The 18,604-nt window shown below is 45.0% G+C and overlaps 1 protein-coding gene across 3 annotated transcripts in view; it reads right to left on the bottom strand.

Moving 5' to 3' along the window:
* The window catches only part of LOC101468157 (neural cell adhesion molecule L1.1), a 46,829-nt gene that overhangs the window by 10,385 nt on the left and 17,840 nt on the right, over window positions 1–18,604 (bottom strand). For 2 of the 3 annotated variants that reach the window (XM_004567559.5, XM_004567560.5), the window contains exons 3-19: window positions 17,567–17,581; window positions 16,342–16,444; window positions 15,685–15,851; window positions 14,535–14,657; window positions 14,071–14,241; window positions 13,587–13,698; window positions 12,860–13,044; window positions 12,438–12,569; window positions 11,488–11,631; window positions 11,292–11,403; window positions 8,233–8,405; window positions 7,852–8,011; window positions 6,469–6,596; window positions 6,260–6,361; window positions 3,313–3,519; window positions 2,345–2,415; window positions 2,014–2,239 (exon numbers count right to left, since the gene is read on the bottom strand). In XM_004567559.5, the coding sequence (XP_004567616.2) occupies window positions 2,014–2,239; window positions 2,345–2,415; window positions 3,313–3,519; window positions 6,260–6,361; window positions 6,469–6,596; window positions 7,852–8,011; window positions 8,233–8,405; window positions 11,292–11,403; window positions 11,488–11,631; window positions 12,438–12,569; window positions 12,860–13,044; window positions 13,587–13,698; window positions 14,071–14,241; window positions 14,535–14,657; window positions 15,685–15,851; window positions 16,342–16,444; window positions 17,567–17,581 (2,331 nt within the window). The remainder of the gene's footprint in view (window positions 1–2,013; window positions 2,240–2,344; window positions 2,416–3,312; window positions 3,520–6,259; window positions 6,362–6,468; window positions 6,597–7,851; window positions 8,012–8,232; window positions 8,406–11,291; window positions 11,404–11,487; window positions 11,632–12,437; window positions 12,570–12,859; window positions 13,045–13,586; window positions 13,699–14,070; window positions 14,242–14,534; window positions 14,658–15,684; window positions 15,852–16,341; window positions 16,445–17,566; window positions 17,582–18,604) is intronic. The other variant, XM_004567561.4, reaches the window with a different exon arrangement.

Genomic DNA, 18,604 nt, shown 5'->3' with positions numbered 1-18,604 from the left:
GCATTCCTCGCTGCACTGTACAGCATACACCACATTGTTAAGTTTGTGTTTAGGAGTTTTGTCTTTGGGATGAACCAGTTTCTGTCTGAGCGTGTTGCTGGGTCTGAAGTAAACTGGGATGTTGTGCTTGGAGAAAACTCCTAAAGAATGGCAAACAGTTATCCTTTGTGTCAAACTAGGGAAGACACAAAGGATAACTGTTTGTCATTCCTGAACTGTGCTGTGCGCATTGAGAAGAAACCTCAACATCGAAGTTTACCGGAAGCCCACGCACACGGACCAGTACCTCCTCTTTGACTCCCATCACCCTCTGGAACACAGACTTGGAGTAATTAGGACCCTACACCACCGGGCAGAACATGTTCCCTCTAAGCCTGAAGGAAAAAAGAAGCAACACACACATGCAAAGGAAACACTTAAAACATTGTCATCCCCTCTGTAGCCGGTGTATCAGAGAAACTCAGGAGAGTTTTCTCCAAGCACAACATCCTAGTTTACTTCAGACCCAGCAGCACACTTGGACACAAACTGGTTCACCCGAACGACAAAACTCCTAAACACAAACTTAACAATGTGGTGTATGCTGTACAGTGCAGCGAGGAATGCCCAGACCTCTACATTGGAGAGACCAAACAGCCACTTCACAAGCACATGGCACAACACAGAAGAGCCACCTCCACAGGACAAGACTCAGCAGTCCATCTGCATCTTAAGGATAAAGGTCACTCTTTCGAGGATGCCAATGTTCACACTTTGGACAGAGAGGACAGATGGTTTGAAAGAGGAGTGAAAGAAGCATCTATGTCCACTGTGAGCGACCATCTTTGAACAGAGGGCGGAGCTTGTGACACCAATTGTCTGCCATCTATAATCCAGTTTTGAGATCCTTCCCAGACGCCTTAACGCCCACTCACACCCTGGGCCATCTGACCTCAGGAAATGACATAATAAGGTGGGGCCAGGTTTCACAATGAGCTCACCTGAAACTCTGGCTGATTGTGACCCACACCCAGTTTCACACCTTGGCTCATGTGATTAGAGGATCATCAGGGGGTCCTTTTGTCCCTCTGTGGGGGGGACACTCCCATATGGCCTAAATCTGGGACTCTCCACCATTTGACCCTAGAACTGAAGAAGCTTAGCCCGTTGGTAAGAACCTTTGGACGGTGTCATGTCACGCGTTGCTGCTGCTGCTGCTGCTGCTGATAAAACACTGAGCTTTCCAAAGACCAGTGAAGACCTCAGAGCTCGAGGTAACTGAAGGAAACCGTGATGACTGCTGTGAGGAATGACCTTGGCAGTCATCACCTTTTTACCTCCTAACTACCCTCTAACTGAACAGTTCTCTAAGCCTGTGAAAGAACGCATGTGCAACCTCCTAAACAGAAATAAGTCAGTTCGAGCTGAAACTCGTATTTCTCATCAAAATGACAACATTACAAAAGAGGCAATTATTGATTCACATGCCGAACATTCAGCGTGAGACATTAAACCCTCAGCTGCATCATTCCCATCATCCACTCATTGAGATTCTTGACTTTTGACCTAAAGACATTTTCCCAGCAGGATCTAAGCACTGACAGGAAACTTCACTATATGCTCTGAGTGATTAACAGCCTGCACAGCAGCAAAGCATTCATGTGTACAGCTGCCGGGCACTCCAACAAGAGATGTTAGATTTGACATTTTGACAGAAAGAGCTGTGATGTGATGCTTCATGAAGCTGTTGCAGTGAGATTATTTATGACTGATGGCATTCATAAGCTGTATGGATAAACATGGTTAACTCAGATTGTTTTAAGTTGATATTTTCAGAACTGGCTCACTGTCATCAGTATTACTGACTTGTAGATATCATGTACTGTCTCTATATGTGTATGTATGAGCTTTAGTTCCAGTCCTCTCAGTGGGTGCACACAGGCTTTAGCCCTGTAATGGTTCCCAGTTACACACAATAACAGGCCCTCCCATTACAGCACTCGGCCACAGGGATGAAGCTCTGGGATGACGTACTGTCCTCTCCGGAGTGCCCGCTCTCCGACTTTGGTTCCGGTCCTCCTCCGAGAGCGTTGACAGATCGGACTTTGATCTCAAACGGTGTGTACGTTCCTGTGTTGTTCACTATGAACGGTGGAGACCTCACACGGCCGGAGTTCCAGTTTACATTTGACCCATCGGCCTCCCTCCACAGCACCTCGTACTGGAAGTTCTGGCCGTTATGGAAACGCTTGTCTATCTCCTGCAACAGAAAGTAAGAATATGAAGTGCCCGTGGACTGTGCTTTTCATGAAACATATCAGAGGATGTTTACTCGAGCCCACTGCATACACGCTGACGTACTCACATCCCACGTGATGATCAGTGTCCCTGGTTCTGAGGAGTTACTGCGCACTCCTGTAGGGTTGATGGAGGGAACTAAAAGGGTGAAGGAAAATATCTCAGTTTAATAAACACACTTCAGTCATCCTGTATTGATCTTCTTTATTGATCTCCATGACCATTGATCAACCATGTTTTATATTTCTTTGTGAAACTTTCAGACTGATAATGTAATTAATGGTAAATACATTTTCCGTCCCTCTAATGTCAGCCTGAGGCTCAGCTGTGAGTCAGACTCCATGGTAAAACTTCACAGCAGAAACAAACTTCCTGCAGAAGAACAACACGGTGATGACCATAAACTGCTGTTCCAAAAACCGGTGGGTAATGCCACGCCTCATATTGAGCTCCTGGACACAGTCTATAAAAATCACTGCTAGTAGCAGTTGTAACTCTAAAGCTCATCACATCTGCTGCTAGCTTATATTGTTGTTTCATTCACTGAAGTCTTTTCCAGCCTCTGACACATGGATCCTATCACTTAAGGCTAGAGGTGGGCGGATCGATACCAATGCTGGTACTGGTATCGGATCGATACTATCATGATAGGATCGATTTTTATTTCTATCTTTTAGTTGCAGCACGTAGCCCAGTGAATTGTGTTAAATAAAGTGTATACCTCAAACATGCACCTGTGATGTTCACGGTCACGTCTATTTTATTTATGTCCTATAGCAAACATAAATTTAAAAAACCTCCCAATTTAAAATACACGAAAAGCTGAAGAGTGTGTTTTGTTGTGTCAACTAATTATTGTGGAAATTAAAAATCACAGTTGAAATCAGAATCTCATAAATCATGCTGCTCTTCCCTACATAAGCTGCCTTTAAGCTTTGGTATCAGTACTGGTATTGGCAGTACTGGCCCTGTATTTATTTGATATTGGATCTATACCAACATTTGCACAGCACAAGTTGAGGTATTGTTCTTTACCAGCAGGTGGCGTGCTGTGGTGGTCTGAGGAGTTGCTGTGTCTGCTCCTGCCAACCTCATTGATGGCGATGACCCGGAATCGGTAGGTGGAGAATGGATGGAGGGTCAGCTCCACGTGGTTGAAGTCGCCTGGCACTTTCTTCATTTCCTCCCATGTCCACTTCCTCTCCTCCGTGTGGTACTCCTCCCGAGCCTGTATGATGAACTCTGGAAGGAGTCAGACATGATCCGGTTCATCAGCTGTTTTTCAGCTGTAGGTCGGTTTTTCAGTTCAGTTCTTTTTTATTTCAAACATATACATTCACCAACGTTTCATAAAATCATTCCATACAGTTGTTTGAAAAGGAGTAGGCAGAAGTATATACTTATTTAGCCCTACCCCCTCAGGTTTACATCCTCATCATCTAAACTTGAACAACAAAAACGTATACACCGCCTTCAACTTAGAACATAACATCTCAAAAAGTATTTTCACATGTTCAACTAAAACTATATTTAGATTTGCTAATTTGCAGAAGAAAATAAACATGAGTTTGACTGCTGTCTTGGGTTAATTGCATTTTCTTCATTCTTATACTTATTTAAAATTTATTGTTTGAGTTTTATTTTAAACTGGTTTATATCACTACTGACCTTTATTACTTCTTTTAACTCATTCCAGAATTTAACTCCCGCTATTGAAATAGACATTCTTTTCAATGTTGTTCTTACTCTTTGTAATTTTCAAATAAATACGTTTTAAATAAAGTTGAATGAGCAACATGGTTTGTTTCAGGAATGCCTAAGGTGTTCATCCATCCATCCATCTTCTTCTGCTTTATCCGAGGCTGGGTCGCGGGGGCAGCAGCCTAAGCAGAGAAGCCCAGACCTCCCTCTCCCCAGCCACCTCCTTCAGCTTATCCGGGGGAACACCAAGGAGTTCCCAGGCCAGCCGAGAGATATAATCTCTCCAGCGTGTCCTGGGTCTGCCCTGGGGCCTCCTCCCGGTAGGACATGCCCGGAACACCTCACCCAGGAGGCGCCCAGGAGGCATCCTTGTCAGATGCCCAAACCACTTCAGCTGGCTCCTTTCGATGTGGAGGAGCTCTACTCTGAGCCCCTCCCGGATGGCTGAACTTCTCACCCTATCTCTAAGGGAGAGGCCAGCCACCCGTTATGGGAAGCTTATTTCCGCTGCTTGTATCCGCAATCTCGTTCTTTCGGTCACTACCCACAGCTCGTGGCCATAAGTGAGGGTAGGGGCATAGATCGACCGGTAAATTGAGAGCTTCGCTTTTACACTCAGCTCTCTCTTCATCACGACGGACCGGTTCCAGTGCGAGCTGGAGGCCCTCACCCAATGAAGCCAACAGAACCACATCATCTGCGAAAATCAGAGATGAGATTCTGAGGCCACCAAAGCGAAAGCCCTCCGCCACTTGGCTGTGCCTAGAAATCCTGTCCATAAAAATTATGAACAGAATTGGAGACAAAGGGCAGCCCTGGTGGAGCCCATCACCCACCAGGAACGAGTCCAACTTATTGCTGGCAATGCGAACCAAGCTCTTGCAACAGTTGTTGCAGGTTTGAATGGCCCGTAGCAATGGGCCAGACACCCCCATACTCCTGCAGCAGCTCCCACAGGACACCCCGAGGGACACGGTCGAATGCCTTCTCCAAGCCCACAAAACACATGTAGACTGGTTGGGCAAACTCCCATGCACCCTCAAGTATCCTCGAGAGGATAAAGAGCTGGTCCAGTGTTCCGCGACCAGGACAAAAACCGCATTGTTCCTCCTGCATCCGAGGTTCGACTAGTGGACGAACTCCCCTCTCCAGCACCCTGGCATAGACTTTCCCAGGGAGGCTGAGGAGTGTGATTTCCCTGTAGTTGAAACACACCCTCCGGTCCCCCTTCTTAAAGATGGGGACCACCACCCCGGTCTGCCAGTCCACAGGTACTGCCCCTGATCTCCATGCAACATTGTAGAGGCGTGTCAACCGGGACAGCCCTACAACGTCCAGAGCCTTCAGGAACTCGGGGCGGACCTCATCCACACCAGGGGCTCAGCCACCAAGGAGTTGTTTAACTGCCTCAGTCACCTCACCCCTGGAAATTGGCGGGTCATCCCCCTCATTCCCAGACTCTGCTTCCTACTCGGAAGACGTGTCAGTGGGATTAAGGAGGTCCTCGAAGTATTCCTTCCACCGTCTGACAATTTTCTCAGTCAAAGTCAGCAGCGCTCCATGACAGGCACCAACCACCTTGCGGCCGCAGCTCAATGCAGCAGCTTCGGCAATGGAGATGCTGAACATGGTGCATTCGGACTCAATGTCCCCAGTCTCCCTTGGAATGCTGTTGAAGCTCTGCCGGAGGTGTGCGTTGAAGATCTCACGGACTGGGGCCTCTGCTAGGTGTTCCCAGCACACCCTCACTACGCATTTAGGTGCACCGAGTCTATCCAGCGTCCTCCCCCGCCACCTGATCGATCTCACCACCAGGTGGTGGTCAGTTGACAGCGCAGCCCCTTTCTTTACCTGAGTGTCCAGAACATATGGTCGCAGGTCTGGTGATACGATTACAAAACCGATTGTCCTGGTGCCACGTGCACTTATGGACACTCTTATGTTCGAACGAGGTGTTCATTATGGCCAAACTGTGATTTGCACAGAAGTCCAATAACAAAACACCGCTTCAGATCGGGGAGGCCTTTCCTCCCAATCATGCCCATCCAGGTCTCGCTGTCGTTACCCATGTTTTTCATAACTGATGAAGATGGAGTGTGATTGGTGGAGGTTGGTGGCCTGCTGTACTCCTTTTTCAGTCATCTCAGAAAAATCCAGAACATTTCATAAGGTTTAAGAGTCTCAGCAGGAAATGAAAATGTCCTCTTCAGCTGCTTCCACTATCAGCACATGACAACAGATACCAAAATTCGCATGTTTTGTTTGTGTGCGTGTGTGGTACCTGTGATGGGGCTGTTGTGGGAGAGTCCTGGGCTCCAGCTGAGAGTCACACTGACCCCCTCAGCATTAGACAGAGTCAGACCACTGGGAGGGTCCGGTTTTGCTGAGAGTACAACAGAAAACAATTAGAGCCACAGTCCAGACACACACACACACACACACACACACACACACACACACACACACACACACACACACACACACACACACCTATGACAGTGATGGAGCCCTGTGCAATCACGTTGTCCACTTTAGTGATGACCTCACAGGAATACTCCGTGCTGTCATTTAATTGGACGTCTGTCACTTTCAGCGTGTTGTTCTTGAAGAAGGTGTACCTGCACACACACACGAGCACACGTGTAATTCTGTGTAACAACAACAGTACAAGTCATTTATTTCTGCACCCTGAGAGAGACATGCAGACCTCCAGTTCAGAGCTGAGGAACTCAGATGTTTCTTGGATGGTGACACCTGAGAGCTGCTGTAATGTTCTCTCTCTGTGTTGAGAGTCATGAACGTTTATCGACGATGCTGCATTTCAAAGTATGCACTTTTACTACATTTTGGTTGTTTTTCATTCACAGACATAAACTTTTGTGGTATTAATAGCTGTACAAGTATGTTTGGCAACTCATTTCAGGGTCCAGCATCCATCATGCAGTCCATTCAGGTGCTTCCCATAAAGGATCGAGTCTTGTGATCAGACATGTCTGACCTGTTCTGAAGCTCAATCCTCTGAAGAAGCAGCTGATGATATGACTCAGTTATTTATTTTTCCCAAATTAAGATGAAAATGAGTCACTGGGATTATTTAATTATTAGGAAATTTGTGAGTGTGTCATTTTGGGGATCACATAGATAAGTACATTCACCATGAAGGTCTTTAGATTTCTGCTCTCAGAAAGAGAAATTTCCAGCTCAGAAACCAGTCCTCTGTTCTTCCTGCTGTCCATCCACACCAAGCGGTGCAAGTCCAAAGCTAGGAAGATTATGATGGACCTCTCCCATCCCAACAATGGACTCTTCTCACTGTTGAGGTCTGGGAAGCGCTTCCGCTCCCTTAAGGCCAAAACAGAGAGAATGAGGAGGAGCTTCTTCCCCCAGGCTATTCGGGGCCTGAACCAGGTGTAGGACTGGACTCTCCCAAACACGTCACTATAAGACTGGACTCTCACACACGTCACCACACGCACCACCACACATTTCCTATAATCCTATAATTCCTATAATTTATAATCCTTATCTTTATAATCTCTTCTGCTATTTGCACATTCTTTACTGTAAATTCCTAAGTTAATTTGTAAATTTTTGTAGTAAATTGTAAATATTGTAAAACTTTTCTTCTGTCATTTAATGGTCGGGCATTGTACAGCTACAAGCATTTCACCCCCATGTCATACTGTGTATGGTTGTGTGTGTGTGACAAATAAAATTTGAATTTGAATTTGAATTTGAATTTCCAGAGATTTCTTCTGTTTCCTCCCAAATAAAAGATCTTTAGGTTTTTTTCTTTCTTTTCCTTTTAGGACAGAAGCTGCAATAGAAATGTGCTTTGTTTTGCACAGTATGTGTGTGTGTGTGTGTTTTTACTTGTCATCTACTGATGTCTCTTCTAGTTTCCGATTCGCTTTCTTCCAGACAACCTGGTAATCCCTCAGCCGAGGATCGGTGTCGACGTCACAGTCCAGGAAAGCGCTCTTTCCCTGGACAACGCGAACAGCCTGGGGGGGCGTCAGTATCTCACTTGGACCTGAAGGAACGCAGGAAACACAGGACCGAGGAATTAGTGACATTTGTTAGTGACTTTTTCTGTAAACGCTTACAACAAAATGATTGCATCATAAATGGTTCATATCACAGTCACACAGTCACAGGTGCAAGCAGAGATTTTTATAAAGCGCAAATAATTCCAGGCTCCATCAGAGAGGAGCAAGATTTATATGAGGCTTCACTTTTATGTGTGAGACTCACGGAAGACGTCCAGCTTGGCCGTGATGGAGATGTTGGTGTTTTGTACGGAGCAGATGTACTCGCCGCTGTCGTTGTGGCTGACGTCGGACAGCTTGAGGGTCCCGTTGGTCAGAATGGAGACACGAGGATACAGCAGAGGGTCCGACAGCAGAGCACCCGTGTCCTCCCGGTCCCTGCAGGCAACACACACACACGCACGCACACAAACACATGCATGCACACACACACACGCACACACACACACACGCACACACAGAGCAAAGATATTGATCGTTACATATGCTAATCAGCTCTGTGTCTCCAGAATCATTGCAGACTTATTCTAACATACGATTGCAGAATCAGGTCCCAGGACCTGGATCGATGGAAGTGTGTATCCTCACTGATTAGTGACTTGATAACAAACACAAAGGGATCAATAAATGATGAGAGAGGGGAAGAACATAATGTGAACTGCACAGTGGAAGCCAACACATCACATTTGTTTTCTAATGAAATTCGATGTCTTTTTTTTCAAGGATATCCAGAACAGTATTTCTAAGTTTTGGTGGTTAAATAACTAAAAAAACCTGATAGCTGTAAGTGTACATTTGTTTCCAGATGTCAGGAACTGAAAATCTAATCACACGACAGCTGGAGATAAAAATAAATGCAGACTGCTTTCAGTTCTTCATACTTGGGAAATGGGTGTGGTCAGGTCATCAGAGACATGGTGCATTTCAAACAAAACCACACGAGGGCGCTGTTTCATTCAAAGTAAAGAGCAGGGGATGCCAAACCAACAATGGCTCATTCATGACCAGTGTCTTTTCACTGTTAGCACAACTAGACTGATAACGCTGCTGTACAAATGTGGGATGTGTATAGAAACTGCTGTAATTCTTAGACACTTAATTCACGTCAGCAACCACCAGCTCCAACTCAAACGGTTTGAATTAGTTTGATAGTTTGAATGCGCTCTTTGTTTTTGATCTTGTCAATAAATAGGCTTTAATAAAGTTTAATATCACCTTTTTTATGTAATAAAACCTTATTTCACTGCAATTAAAACACTAGAATTTCAGGACCACGGACAGCGTACACACTGATCTGCCTGTTTTTAGTTACCTGCACAAATCATCCAGCTGCATGCACTTTGACACACACACACACACACACACACACACACACACACACACACACACACACACACGTGTGTATTTATATCCTTGTGGGGACATCTCATTGACATAATGCTTTCCCTGGCTGCTTACCCTAACCATCAAAAATGAACACCTAACCCTGACCCTGACCATAACCTAACTGTAACCCTGACACTAAAACCACACTTTGAGTCTCAAAAATGCCTTCATACTCGGGCTGTTTGTCCCCACAAGTATAGTAAACTACCAATTTTTGGTCCCCATGAAGATGTTAATACCCGTCCACACACACAGACTCTACAGTCCTGCACCTGTTAGTTACTTAAGGTAGTTAATGCATGCGCACATCCATATTTACAAGCTTTACTGCTTACAGTTAGCAAACTTTGCCTGCTCTGTTGGTAAATGACTAAATGACATTGAAAAATCATCTCTCTTGGCACATTGAAAAAAACTGACGGCAGAAAACAGCCCAACTTTTTATAATCACCTCTAAGACTAACCACACCTCTGACCACACTAGTTTGAAAGGGCCACCTCTCAAACTAGTGTGGACCCTCCTCTATCAAGCCCTTAACTTTAGGATGCCATCTATATGCTGGATTTTCTTCTGGTTTAGTGTAGGGCTGGGTATCTTCGCTGATTTCTAGAATCGATTCCATTTCGATTCTCAAGGTCCCAAATCGATTTGATCCTCGATTCAATTCAATTGATTCGATTCGAATCGGGGAAATTTTGCCTCAGACAGTCAGAAATATTATAATTCTGATCACGCATCAGCACATTTCCATATTTTTTGTCTATAAAAAGAAAGCTGACACTTGCGAGACTTTGTCAAAGGTGTGAGCATCACAGCAGAGGCCTTTGTGTCAAAGTAACTGAGGATAAAACAGAAAAACATGGAGGTGATTTTCCTGGTCTGGGATTTATACAAATATTCTGCAGTAGATCAAAAACGAAAGAAAACCATTAATCAACACATGAACATGACCTGATGCTGCTGAGGTGAAGCAGAGCAAAGTTACGGAGGTTTGATTACAGACACAGCTGAGAGTTTTGCAATTTTGCATAATTTTAAAGTTTACATTTGTTCAGTGTTGAACGGCAGAAATGAGGCTTTCTTTTCCGAAGTAAGTAAAAGGAAAAAACAGCGGCCGACAGGCTGTAAACAACGGTAGACTGGTGCGTAACAAGCAAGCGAATAATGCAGAAAACAGATTTTTAGATGGGAAAGTGCAGAGAGAGAGAGAGAGAGAGAGAGCTCTGCATGAAGTGTGATTTTATCCTGGTGGAAGCAAAACAGCAATTCATGCCGATGTTTATGTGAAGCGCAGTTTGGATCTTCTTTTGCTGCTGGTTGAGTCAATATTGTTTGGAGAGATAAAAACCCGCAGCTTCAGAATCAGCGAGCTGCCGGCTTTCAGCCCCGACGGCGTGACCGTGACCGTGTCCGTGCCAGCGCGTGAGAAAGTCACATCTCACTGATTCTGATGCGTCGGCGTTTTGTGTTCACGTCTTTGTGCAGGACCCGTGTTCCTGCTCTCATTTACTGTTTTAGCTGTTTGGTAGTTGTTGAAAATTTGTGAGGTTCAACTTGAGATTCTGGCGTTTCTGGCAAAATAAATTTATATTTAAAAATCGATTCAGGATTTTAATGACTAGATTTTACGTTATCAAAGCCAGAATCAATTTTAATCGATAAATCGATCATCAAAACCCAGCCCTGGTTTAGTGTTCTCTCCACAGGGCTGGTTAATCAAACTTTCTGATAAAATACTGCCCCCTAGTGGTGAAGGTTATATTCTGCACAGTGTAGTTAGAGAAATGATTTTCACTGAGGTGAAAAGGTTCAGCAGAGAGAATACAGAGAGGGTATTTTAGTTACACTGATGAGAATCCACACTGTGTGACACTCACCATGTGACGCGGGGTCGTGGCGAGCCAAAAGACTCACAGTGCAGTGCGATGTCTCGGCCCTTGGTGGCGTTGTAGATGAACCCATCAGGGGACAGGATCTGAGGGGGGAGCTCTGAGACAGAGGGAGAGACGCCGTCATTAACCAATCACAGGTGAGACAGAACAAAGAAGGACGTGAACCCGGCGGGAAACATACCGACGACGTAGAGGTAGGTGTTGAGGAGGATGGAGCCGTGGTCGTTTTTGGCTTCACACTGGTACACGGCCGTGTCGCCAATGTTCACGTCTTTCATTATGAGCGTTCCTGCGGTCACCGTGCGCCGAGGTTCTTCATCCACTTCTACAGGGAGGGGGGGGGGGGGGAAGAGGCGAGGAGGCAATGTAGAGTTTGTCAAACAGAAACAGGCTGAATCTAAAGAACTGTTTAACAGAGAAGCTGAGGCCCACTGAGAGGAGCAGCAGCTGTCACCGCCTGTCACCTCCCTCCCTCTGCTGCTTTCTCAGTTTCCCTCCCAGTGTGCTCATATTCCTTCCTTTTCTTCCTTTTATGTGGCTTTTAGTTTCTTTCCTCATTTTAATTTTCCTAAAAGCCCATCTTCATAAGTAACATGTAAACTCTGAATGTGCGAAACATCAAGAAGAAGGTTTGATACAGAAATGTGGACTCTTTCTTTGTCTCATTTCCATCGTCCGTTCTTTCTGCACCGGTCTTTTGATTCAGTCATTTCTCCCTCTTCTTTGTTCTGATGATTTGTTTCCTTACTCTCTGTTTATTTTTCTATCTTCTCACTTCTCTCTCTCTCTTTTGGTGAGTCCATCTAATTCACGTTAAGCTTAAGAGGCTCTCTGTCCACAGAAAGTCGACAGCCTGGAGCCAGGAAATGCTCGCTCTGCCCTGCCTTCAAATCTATGTCTGTGGCCATCAAGCTTTAATAGAATCAACATCGAGTTACCCGAAGGAACGGTTCACTCTGCAAAGTGCTGATCATCAGAGTAATACAAGTCTGTTTGCCCCAGCTGTTTAAAGGTAGTTTATCATGTGCACTATATAAGAAATCGATAACTCCTGAGTATCAATCACACACATCAGGTGCTACAGTTTCTCCCCAAAGAATCACAAACAGGTCCGTCAGAATCTTGCTGTACCTGTTAACAGCTGACCGTTGATCCTCCAGGTGATGCTGGGCCTCGGGATGCCGTCCGCCTGACAGTCCAGTCGGACTGTTTCCCCGGGAGTGTACATCAGGTTCTGAGGCTCCTTCATCCAGTAAGGAGCCGCTGGAAAACGAAGAAAAGCAGCATTTAAACCCTAAAATATAAATCTCAGAGTCAGAACTTGTCTGTTGAACATTTGGCTGTAACTCTGAACAGGCTTCAGGACCTGTTGATGTTAATTAGTGAAGTGCTCCTTTGAAGTTGTGAACATGTACACATGTTCTTCAGTAAAGACTCACAATCATCTCAGACAGAGGAGCACAAACACGTTAGAGTTCAAACTAACACAGAGATCACGTCCTCACGGTCAGCAGAGCACCGTGATCGTCTGTGCGCTCGGCTCAGCGGCCTACCTTCCACAGTGACCGTGAAGGAGCGCGTGATGGAGCCGTGGGTGTTGGAGGCTTTGCATTCGTACTCGCCGTCGTCATCCAGGGTGATGTTGTCGAAGTGGAGCCAGCGGTCAAAGTTAATAACTTGGCCGGTTGTGTCTGCCAGGACACCATCCTTTTTCTTCCATTCCACCTGAGGTGTGGGTCTGCAGAGACGGACATGGAAGAACAGAAGGATGTGACTGTGAGAGAGAGCCGATCATGGAAGTGAGGTAGGCGACGAACAGAAGATCGATCACAGGAGGAAATTAGAGCTGAGTGCATGCAGATGATCTTGGTAATGATGTAACATCCTTTTTCATCATTAACTCAAAATTATAGTGAGAGTCCATTTGTTGCCATAGACAGGAAGCAGGATCATTAGAATGAAACTGGACAGATCAAATGATTTCATATGAAGAAAAAGGAGCAAGGCTGCATGAGGTCAGCAGGCCAATTTCTTATGAGCAGAGAAAATATGAAACAGTAACTGGGTCCTGAGTGTGGTTGTTAATGTTGTTGTTGTTGTTGTTGTGTGTGGCTGTAGCAGAAAAGCCACAGCTGAGTGTTGTGAGAGCGAACCAGGTGGGTCAGTCATTCTTATGACACAAGGATCATAAACATGACATGAGTTTCACGTGTAAACAAACTGAAGGTGGAAGTACACACACACACACACACACACACACACACACACTGAGATGCTTACAGGCCTCTGGGTAAACATTCCAGGGTGACGCTGTTCCCCTTGAGGGCTGATATTTGGGAGTGGTTCCTGTGGTGGAAGAACTCGGGTTTTCCTCCATGAGCCACGCTGTTACCTGGACGATGTGAAGACAGAAATCAGGACACGGAAACTGTGAAGCTCGATCATCACGGTCATGCTGATTATTGCAACAATAAATGATGAAATGAAGACAAATAGCCTACAGGGCAGGGCTGATTAGTCGACTGTGATCTAGTTACTGAGCATATACGCGTCATCATAGTGGAACAAACACTGGTGTCTCAGTTGTGTTACAGTGTAGTCTGCATGACATAATTAACTGTTCTGGCTGATGTTACCTCACACAGAGAGCGTGATCACGGTCCGCACACACACAGGACAGCGTGATGCTCTGACTCACTTTTCTGATTTTTCTTATCTCTATATTTAACACTTTGTGTGCATTGTGCGTTGTGTGTGCGCTCACTCTGCTTGACAGAGAGGGAGACAGCAGTGGCAGGTAGAATAGTCCTGGCCTCTCTGTACTGGGCGTGGCAGATGTAGTCCTCTTTGCTGTCACTCTTCACGAGGTTCGCGAAGTACAGCTTCCCGTCCAGGCCGATCGTCACTCTCTCACTCCGAGTAATGTGCATCAAATCTGAGCCGGGACGGGGACAGTTTAATGTAGGTGGGAAATAAAGTTCAAAGCATGGAAACTGCAGTGGAAGGTGAAAATGTTTTTCACGTCAGTGTAAAATGAAATTGGTTAGTTTGCTCTTCAAATGCACAATAAGCGCCTCGCTTTATTGCACCGCAGCCTCAATAAGCTGATAACTGAAAAGGCAGAGAAGGTCAGTCATAGAAAAATGGAGGAGAGTGGACATAAAGAGTCTGTGTGTCACAGAGGCAGGCAGCTGATGAACGGGACAGGAAACAGATCGGCACACTCACTTATGTTCATCCAGTGGATGCTGGGAGGAGGCGAGCTTTTTGGAGGGTTGCAGGACAGGACCATACTCTGTCCCACGAGTCCTCGCTCACGCTCCACTTGTTGTTTCATGAGAATTGGCTGAGCTGAAACACAAAGCAGCAGAATACAAGTTAATACTTGTGCAGGTAACAATGAAGAAACAATGAAAATAGTGACGCAAAATAAAACAATACAAAGAAGGAAGAAGATAATTGTAAAGATACACTCCACAGCTGTTGTAACACAGTGGACTGGAGGAAATCTCCAGGATAATAGACTTTAAATGCCTAAATTATATAAAAACAATGCCAGGGTTCATTTGTAATTAAGAGGAGCTGAAACAATAGCTGCATATTTACAATCATGTGGACACAGAGTGACATCATCTGTCTTTTTGGGTCACATGATTAACTTGAATCTCATATTTCCTGCACAGCTTCTCAGGTTTCATCAGCCAGTTATTTATTTTGCTCTGAAATATTGTTTAAAAGTTTTATTTGCTAAAAGCAGCTTTCTGATGGTGCTTTGGGTAAATCAAGATACCTCGACCACATGCTGCCTGTCGAAACTGACATTTAGTCATCAAAACCTTTAGAAACGCTGGCTGAGCTGATTGTAAACATTGAAGTTTCCCAAATTAATTGAGAACAATGGTTCTCTGGAAGTCACAGAGCAATATTCAATCACAGAAAAAAAAACTGTGAGGAAGAAAAACAACAAATTATGGAAGTAATTTGCAGAGGAAATAAATAAATAAAATCTGAAAGAACTGAACTGCAATCAAAACCACGGCGGAGGTGAGATCCGGGGCAGAAAGAGCCCGTACAGTATAATATTTCATCTGGAGAGATTTTAGTGAGTCTGTGTGCACGCTGACCGCAGCCATCGGCTTCATCCTCCACACCCACGGTACATCCTCCCTACTGAGTGACGTCACAGTGCTGTCTCCGGGAAATGGTTGCCGTGGCAACTTGAGATGAGCGAGCAGAACAGGTGGCCCCGATCAACCTCACTGACTCACTGATGTGTGTGTGTGATTTTATATGATCGTGTGACATCTGTGCATCAGCAGGTGTGAACCTCAGAGCACACCGACTGCCTTTGTGTGCTTACAGTAAGTTTGTGACTCACGCTCTACGTTGACTTTGACGGTTTGTGTCATGGCGGTGCCCAGACTGTTGGAGGCGTAGCAGCGGTATTCACCCTCTAACATATCCAGGGAAGAATTGTCGCCTCTCAGCGTTCCGGATCCTTCAGTCTCAGATCCGAACAACTCGCCATCTTTCAGCCAACGGAATCTATGAGCACAGAGGGGAGAACGGCTGTCAGCACATCAGCAGTTTACAAAGTCACAGAAACAAACCTTAAATCACACAATGAAGAAAACAGCTTCTATTTATTTGTGAGCTATTTTGAAGGATCTACATTTTCATTATAAAGCAGCGAGTCTTTATCTTTGGATCAAAGCCGGAAACAGGTTCATGTAAAATTTTCAGCCTTTTGATTGACGGCCTGAAATACAGAAATACATAAATATGAGGAAGTGTAACATTTACAGCTGTTATTATTACTTTTAACAGTCTGTCTCCCCGAGAGAAGCAGGGAGTGGAGAGAGGGACGAGCTCGGGGAGGGAAACAGCTGAGAGACAATTTTGTTCTTGTTTTATTATGAGGACATTTATTGCCATGTCAGCACACACACACACACACACACACACACACACACACACACACACACACACACACACACACACACACACACACACACACACACACAGGTGTACGTACATGGGTGCCGGGTTCCCGGTGGCCTCACAGGCCAGATTGAAGTCTTCTAGAGAAAACACTGTGTGTGATTTTGGCATCTCTGTCAGCACTGGAGGCTGAAATACTGAACACACACACACACACACACACACACACACACACACACACACACACACACACACACACACACACACAGTAATGAAATTGGCAGAGTACAGGCAGGTAAAGTAGGGCGTACAGATCGAGACACATCTAGAGGGATTGACTGAAGCTCATTCATCATTCTTAGTTCTGGCAGGTCCTCTAAAACCATCAAAAGATAAACATCCTATAATAACAGCAAAAATTAAAAACTACAGTTTTTAATGGAATACTCTGATATTTTGTGACATTGTATATTTAAATAAAATATTTTGTAGATAAATGAGTCTCAGGTCAGCTGATAAGTAGCTTCTGATCGTCCCTAGAAGCAGGCTACAACACAGAGGAGACCTTTGTGATATTGCTGCGCCCAAACTTTGGGCAACTTTCTTCAAATTAGGATCCCTCCAACACTCAACATCTTCAAACCCGTCTGAAAACACACTGTTACTCACCAGCTTTAAGTTATGACTGAGTTTTTGTTTTGTTCTTTGTGTGTGTTTGCTCTGCTTTTTTTTTTTTTACCATGTACAACACTTTGGTCGACCTGTGCTGTTTTCAAATGTGTGGAGAGCTGTTCCTGAACATACTGAAAGGACAGAGTTCAGTTTGTGCTGAAAAATAAAGCTGCGCATGACAAACATTTACTCAGGTTCGTTGGAGCTGTACAAACTCTGTCATGTTCATTTCTATGTATGTTTGCACATTTCATTAAATTGCTGCACCGAATCCAAGAAATACAGAGAAATGAAAAGTGGTCCAAGACTTTTGCACAAGAACTATACAGAAATACAATGAAATGACTAATGTGGCAGTTTCAGCCCTCCAAATATCCGTACATCTGTTTCAGAAAAATACTCAAAATAACATTAAATCAGTTTTAAATGAGCTAATATACATGATCTCTTCCTTAGTGTCTGTGTGGAGTGATGCAGGGGAGAGATGTTCTGCTTTGACAAATCTAACAGGAAAAGTGCAGGTGAGCAGGTGCGAGACACAGTCAGCAGACGTCCGGAGCAGGTTTCTACCAATGAAGCACCGCTCACGTCAGAGCTGCAGACACGACACACATTTCTTCATTACAGCAACAAAGAAAATCACTTACTGTTGTCTTTTGTATCTGTGTCCACAGGAAGCAGTGAAAGGAGAGCAGAAAGGAAAGGTTTACAGACTGAACAAACACATGCTGGCACATTCTTCATGCTGTTCCCCGAGCGGGACAAGATCTGCTCATTAACAGGATTTTTATTAACAGTGACAACATCTCAGGGATTTTATCTTCCTTCTTGGTTTTCTGACTCAGACACACTGGCGTCTCAGGTCACTTTACATCCATCTCCTTATTTTTTCTTCCCCGTGTCTCCTTTTCCTTCCCCTCCCTCCCCTCTCTCCACCTCCCCCATCGTTCTCCTCCTCCTCCTCCTCCTATCCTTCTCTTCTTCCTCTCCTGCCACACCCAGAAAGAAGGTCGTTTACCGAAGGTCAGACTGAACCTGATTCCTCCTCTGACTCCCGCTTCCCCTCCTCTCCTCTAGGAGTGTGATAAGCCTGCTGACCTTTGACCTTTAACTCCAGGACCAGAGGTTATTCTAACCTGATTGTTTGGATTTATATTTGTGCTTAGATGTGTTCGAAAGTTCCATATCTGACAGGAATAAACACAGCACCAGAGCTTTACTGAACTTTACTGTGCAGGAACCAAAGGATCCACCTTTAAATGGCCCCCTATCAGCACACGTCACGTTTCTGGTCAGTTCCATCAAAGGTTTTTCCTCAGATGCCTGAAAGGCGAACAGCTTTTTGTTGGAGTCTGAGGTCTGTGGTGACGTCGCAGTGGTCAGAGTGAGCTTTGGTCCAGAGGTGCTCGAGGAGACAACCCTGAAGGAGAGTTTGTGGCTACTGCAGAGCTCTATGATCTCACAGACAATGTCTCCCGGTGCTTTCTTTTTCTCTCTTCTTCTGTCACCCCTCACTCCACAACTGATGGTTCTACAGGAAGTTTTTTCCTGTTAAAAAGGAGTTTTTCCTTCCCACTGTCACAATGTGCTGATCGTATGGGGAGGGGTTGATTTTCACAGCATACTGTGGGGTCTTTGGAGTCTAAAGTGTCTTGAAGTAACTGTTCTTGTGAGTTGGAGCAACA

This window comes from Maylandia zebra, linkage group LG20 (genome assembly GCF_041146795.1).
Source record: "Maylandia zebra isolate NMK-2024a linkage group LG20, Mzebra_GT3a, whole genome shotgun sequence".
Classification (NCBI taxonomy): domain Eukaryota; kingdom Metazoa; phylum Chordata; class Actinopteri; order Cichliformes; family Cichlidae; genus Maylandia; species Maylandia zebra.
This window is presented reverse-complemented; position numbering and strand designations above follow the sequence as displayed.